This window comes from Protobothrops mucrosquamatus, unplaced genomic scaffold (assembly GCF_001527695.2).
Source record: "Protobothrops mucrosquamatus isolate PMUCROS unplaced genomic scaffold, P.Mucros_1.0 scaffold14903, whole genome shotgun sequence".
NCBI lineage: Eukaryota > Metazoa > Chordata > Lepidosauria > Squamata > Viperidae > Protobothrops > Protobothrops mucrosquamatus.
The window spans coordinates 100-6,060 of record NW_015400672.1 but is presented as its reverse complement, the minus strand read 5'-3'; the positions used below and the strand labels follow the sequence as shown (position 1 = coordinate 6,060).

Genomic DNA, 5,961 nt, shown 5'->3' with positions numbered 1-5,961 from the left:
CTATTTTTACCTCTCCTTTCCTTTGTCCCTTTATCCCTTTTTCTTCCTTCCTGTTTTTCCCTTCATTTTTTATTCTTACCTCTTTGTCCCTTTATCCCACTTTTTTTTTCGTTTTTTCCCCTCCCTCCCTCTATTCTTACCTTTGTCCCTTTATCCCTTCCTTTTCTATTCTTACCTCTTTCCTTTGTCCCTTTATCCCTTTTCTTTCCTCCTGTTTTTCCCTCCTTCCTTCCTCCTTTTCTATTCTTACCTCTTTCCTTTGTCCCTTTCTTTATCCCTTCTTTCCTTCCTATCTTCCTCTTGATATGGAAAGCAGGATCCAAAGAAAATGGATTTGCAAAGCAGAGTTGTTTTTTTCTGAATTGCAATGAAAATCTCAAATTTTCAAGAAAGAAGTTTGACCTTACAAAATGAAAAAGCCATGTGGCGATGCTAATTTCTCATAAAACGTTGGGATTCTTTGGCAGCCTCCCTCTCCCCGTTCTGGGCCCGAAAGAGTTGACTGCAGAGCTCAAAGTCAGAATACCACTAGTTTGGAAATGATTTTATTATCTTTTTAAAATGCTAGCAGCACTAGGAGCACCCAGCTGGCATCAAAAATTTTAAACAGAATCTTGTTCGTCTGCAGTTGGAAAGAAGATGTGCTCAAATCACTGTGGGAATCAAGCCCTCAGAAGCAAAAAAATAAAATAAAAATAAAAACCCAAAAAATAATTAAAACTCAGCCCAAGATCCATGGGAAGCGGCAGTTTTTCCCAGAGGCTGTACAATATTATAAATTGCAAATTTAGTTTGGAAGGAAAATGAGTAGGCCCAAGGGTCTTCAAACTTGGTCCCTTTTAGGACTTGTGGACTTCAACTCCCAGAATTCCTCAGCCTGGCACACTGGCTGAAGAATTCTGGGAGTTGAAGTCCACAAGTCATAAACGGGCCAAGTTTGAAGATCCCTGCTTGTGGACTTCAACTCCCAGAATTCCTCAGCCAGGCACGCTGGCTGAGGAATTCTGGGAGTTGAAGTCCACAAGTCATAAAAGACCGTTTGAAGACCCCTGGAGTAAGCGAAGCGACGTTCTTAACACAGCAAAAAGAGGCCGAAGTTTATTCCGTGTTCTTTCCCACCCAAGTCCTCATTTTAAGTCGGAGCACAACGTATTTTCTCGAGGACCACTTCAGACAACGCTGTGATCTTCCTCACTCTTCCTCCGTCACGGGGGCATGGAGCTGCAAGCAGACCCACACAGAAAAATCAGTGGCCTTAGCTTGTGCCAAAATGCATACAGGTAGTCCTCGACTTAACGACTGTTTTAACCCCTGTGAAGTTCCATCACTGGAAAAAAAAAGTGACTTACGACAGTCCTCACACTTACGACCATCACAGCATCCCCTCAAAATTCAGGCATGTGGCAAGAGGCCTCTCAGAGTCTCCTGGTCCCCATTGACAAATTTTATCGGGGGGCTTCAGGCAAGCAAAGTCAATGGGGAAAGCCAGATTTGATTTGCTTCACGATCATGACAGGGAAAAAACCCCGTCATAAAATGGAGCATGGTTCCCTTAACAACCACATCCCTTAGCAACAGAATTTCCGAGTCAAATTCTGCCATTAAGTCGAGGACTGCCTGTAATCTTCAGAGCAGGAATGAACTCCTATAATCCTAAAGTAAAAAAACCCCTGAAAATCTAGCAGATGCCCAGTAGACAAACCAAAATCAAGTTTCAAACTAAAATCAAGTTTCTAGCCCTCAAGTATTACAGTTCACCCTTTGCTCTGCCGGTTTCCTGCATCCATTTTGTCTGTTCCTGTGTTGTATTTTTAAACGGGTTGCTACAGTTTGCATTACCTATACAAGCCAAAACCGGGGGAAAAAACAATCCCACGTGGCTTTACGTGGATTGCAAAATCCGTTTTTTCGATTCCGTCTCAATCCCGTTTCACAGTTCTGGATCAAACTCCCAGAATTCCTTCAGCCTCCCTGAGACTTCTGGGAGTGGAAGTCCGCTTTGGCTGGAAGGCACCCAGGCTTCATTAAGCTAGGATAGGCAACCTTGGCTCTTTTATGACTCGTGGACTTCAACTCCCGGAATTCCTGGGCCAGCATGGCTCAGCTTGGAAACCTCTCCCTTTCCCCTCAGCATGGCTGGCTCAGGAATTCTGGGAGTTGAAGTCCACCAGTCATGAGGGGGCCAAAGTTTCCCCCATGCTGGCTCAGGAATTCTGGGAGTTGAAGTCCACGAGTCATAAAAGAGCCAAGGTTGCCTACCCCTGAGCTAGTTCATAGTGCCTTCCAGCCACAGAGCGGACTTTCCACTCCCAGAATTCTCAGGGAGACTGAAGGAATTCTGGGCGTTGTAGTCTGGAGGACTCCCCTCCCTCTCTTGATGCCGAAGTCAACCAACACTCACCCCTTGAGCAATCTTAGGCCAAGCAAGAGCCATGAAGATCTCATCGCTGTTAGTTGGCGCCTGTTCCAGGTTCCACACGGTCAGGGAATCAAAAGTGGATTTCACACTCACTTCCCGTTCCTGGGTACAGGGGGGGGGGCAGAAAAAGGGGGTGTTGTTGTTGGCAGGGAGCACTGGATCTATTTCTCCACCCCTAGCCCAGTATGGAAGTGTGGGCCTCGCGGTTAAGGATAGGAATCACAGCTTGATGAACTAATTCTATCTTACGGTAAAGCTACATTCAAAGATTCTTGGAAGTTTGAAAGTACAATTTTCCTGCCGTCGCCTTTACAGCCTGAGAAACTAGGGAGGGTCCCTCCTGAACCTCTCACCCTACCTGTTACACAGCTGAGGGCTATGCTCTCTCTTATCTGACCGTTCCTAAGCAGGATCTTTTTGCTCCATCTCCCAAGGTCTTTCCCACATACCCCTGCGCACACAATCTTTCCATAGATTTATATTTTCCCCCTTGTACAGCCTGAGGAACTAGGGAAGGTCCCTTCTGAGTCTCTTTTCTCCATCCATTGTGCAGCTGAGGGCTCAGCTGCCTCTTATCTGACTGTTCCTCGGCAGTGTCTCTTTGCCTTGTCTTCCCCACATCCCATTCCAGGAACAAACCTTCAATGTTAGGCCTAAGTTGGCTTCTTCCAGCACTAATCCGACATATCCTTTGGGAAGACAGCTTTCCTTGCCCTTCAGGCTTCGGCCACGGAAGGACACGGAAGCCTCTCCTGGATGAGGGCGACAGGGAGGAGAGAAGCCACCGCGATGAGACTCAAGAAGGGTGCGGCTACATTCACAAGACCCCTTATTTTTTTTCCCATGGCACACTAACCACACAATAATAAAAGAACTGAATCAAAACATCAGTAGCAAACTAGAAATAACAGGCGTACTAATTACAAAAAACACACGATAGGGTGTTTGTTGTTGTTAGTTGCGAAGTCATGTCCGACCCATCGCGACCCCATGGACAACGTTCCTCCAGGCCTTCCTGTCCTCTCCCATCTTCTGGAGTCCATTGAAGCTCACGCCTGCTGCTTCAGGGACTCCATCCAGCCACCTCCTCCTCTGTCGTCCCCTTCTTCTCTTGCCCTCCATCTTTCCCAGCATCAGGCTCTTCTCCAGGGAGTCCTTCCTTCTCATTAGGTGGCCAAAGGACTTGAGTTTCAACTTCAGGATCTGGCCTTCTAAAGAGCAGTCGGGGTTATTATTAGGTATTATCTTCCTAATTATAATTCTCCAAAATGAAAATCAAGTGGATTCATACTAAACACGAGGAATCAAAAGCTAATAAAGCACAAAAAATAAACCAAGATTAACCTTCATCTGTTCACGGCGTTGTGTGGACACAGCTCCAAGTTGCACCTATAATGTTCAATTCTGGTACTCTTTCACACTGTGCAGGTTAATGGATACTTCTGAAGTGGGGGTGAAACCGATGGTCCAAATCTTGGGGACCCTCTTTTAAAAAACAATTCTGGGGGTTGGTTTTGAGCCAGGGAGCAGATTCTACAGTGAGACAACTAGCATCTCCTGCATCTTATTAAAAAATGGGGAGAGATTTTGACAGACACCCCAAATGTTTCAAGGACAAAAGAGGCTGCAATTCTGAAACGGTAGGCAAGGATTAAATTTAAAACCGGCATACAAAGGAGAGCTTCTCCCACTAACCCAGTTTTTCTCAAGCTTGGCAGCTGGAAGATGGGTGGACTTCCAACTCCCAGAATTTGCTGGCTGGAGCACTCTGGGAGTTGAAGTCCAGCCATCTTCGGCTTCAGAAACCAATTTGGAGACTTCCAGGTCCGATTCACACAATACAATAACCCCAAATTCACAAGGTGGGTTCTCAGAAGGGCTGATGTCCCAGTTCTCATATTGGATCGCACCCTTTCTGACCTCGGCGACCAGCCAGGCAGAATGGGAATTGTAGTCCCTCTGAATAGCAGCAATGCAGTATTTGAGGGGCTGCCACAAAAGAGGGGGGGGTCAACTTATTCTCCAAAGCACCAGAAGGCAAAGACAAGAAACAATGGTTGGAAACTGACCAAAGAGAGAAGCCACCTGGAATTAAGGAGAAACTTCCAGACAGTGAGGACAATTAACCAGTGGAACAGCTTGCCACCAGAAGTTGCGGGTGCTTCATCACTGGAGGCTTTTAAGAAGGGAATGGACACCCATTTGTCTAAAACGGTATATAGGGTCTCCTGCTTGTCCTGCTTGAGTAGGGGGCTGGACTAGAAGACCTCCAAGGTCCCTTCCAGCTCTATTCCGATTCTGAACTGGGGTTGCAATGCTCTCCAAAATGGAGGGCGCCAGGTTGCAAAAGGCTTCTTCCGGGCATCTTTTCGCGCCCTGCGCTGGTCCCCTCCTTGCGCGCAAGAAGCAATGGTTGGAAACTGACCAGAGAGAAGCAACCTGGAATTAAGGTGAAACTTCCGGACAGTGAGGACAATTAACCAGTGGAACAGCTTGCCACCAGAAGTTGCGGGGGCTTCATCACGGGAGGCTTTTAAGAAGGGAATGGGCAGCCCCCCCCCCGTCTAAAACGGCATATAGGGTCTCCTGCTTGAGCAGGGGGCTGGACTAGAAGACCTCCAAGGTCCCTTCCAGCTCTATTCCGAATTCTGAACTGGGGGAAGAGGGCTTGCAACGCTCTCCAAAACGGAGGGCGCCAGGTTGCAAAAGGCTCCTTCCGGGCATCTTTCCGCGCCCTGCGCTGGTCCCCCTCCTTGCGCGCAAGGAAGAAGGATGGGGGGGGGGACCGGGGTTCAGGATTGCTTTTGCAGCTTTTGCGGGTCCGGGCCGGACTTTGCTGCAGCCCGCGTGCCTACCGTCTGGGGCCTCTGGGTCGCGTCGGACGGCGGGCGCAAAGTAGCGCGCCACGGCGGCGGGGCCGTCGTGCTGGATGGAGCAGGGGAGCAGGTGCAGCGGCTCCCGGGGCGCCCCCGGCAGCGAAGCCAGCGCCAGCCGCGCCGCGCTCCGCTCTACGGCGGCCATGGCGAGCCTCGCGCGTCTTCCCGCTGCCCGACGGCCCCGCCCCGGCCAGGGATCCACCCCCGGGTGGGAGGGAGGAGGAGATCCTCCCTCGCCCAGGGATCCACCCCCGGGTAGGAGGGAGGAGATCCTCCCTCGCCCAGGGATCCACCCCCGGGTAGGAGGGAGGGAGGGAGGAGATCCCCCCTCGCCCAGGGATCCACCCCCACCCCCCACCCCCGTAGGAGGGTGGGAGGAGATCCTCCCTCGCCCAGGGATCCACCCCCGGGTAGGAGGGAGGGAGGGAGGGAGGAGATCCTCCCTCGCCCAGGGATCCACCCCCAGGTAGGAGGGAGGGAGGAGATCCTCCCTCACCCAGGGATCCACCCCCGGGTGGGAGGGAGGGAGGGAGGAGATCCTCCCTCGCCCAGGGATCCACCCCCACCCCCCACCCCCGTAGGAGGGTGGGAGGAGATCCTCCCTCACCCAGGGATCCACCCCGGGTGGGAGGGAGGGGGGAGATCCTCCCTCGCCCAGGGATCCAC

General features: G+C 50.6%; 1 protein-coding gene across 1 annotated transcript; it reads right to left on the bottom strand.

Annotated features, from left to right (window-relative positions):
- Positions 1-1,191: 1,191 nt before the first annotated feature.
- Positions 1,192-5,440, bottom strand: LOC107301591 (ribonuclease H2 subunit C-like). The gene is made up of 4 exons (XM_015830794.1): positions 5,275-5,440; positions 3,059-3,171; positions 2,402-2,521; positions 1,192-1,221 (listed from the first exon to the last, which is right to left on the bottom strand). Exons 1-4 carry the CDS (start codon positions 5,438-5,440, stop codon positions 1,192-1,194), a joined length of 429 nt encoding a protein of 142 aa, XP_015686280.1.
- Positions 5,441-5,961: the final 521 nt, after the last annotated feature.

Bases quoted from the DNA above. Each gene is read 5' to 3' on its own strand.
- LOC107301591 (XM_015830794.1), bottom strand. From the start codon at position 5,440: ATGGCCGCCGTAGAGCGGAGCGCGGCGCGGCTGGCGCTGGCTTCGCTG. The intron at 2,522-3,058 runs GTTTGTTCCTGG...CCCTGTACCCAG, and splicing joins ACTTAGGCCTAACATTGAAG to GAACGGGAAGTGAGTGTGAA. The intron at 1,222-2,401 runs GTGAGTGTTGGT...GTCTGCTTGCAG, and splicing joins GGCCTAAGATTGCTCAAGGG to CTCCATGCCCCCGTGACGGA.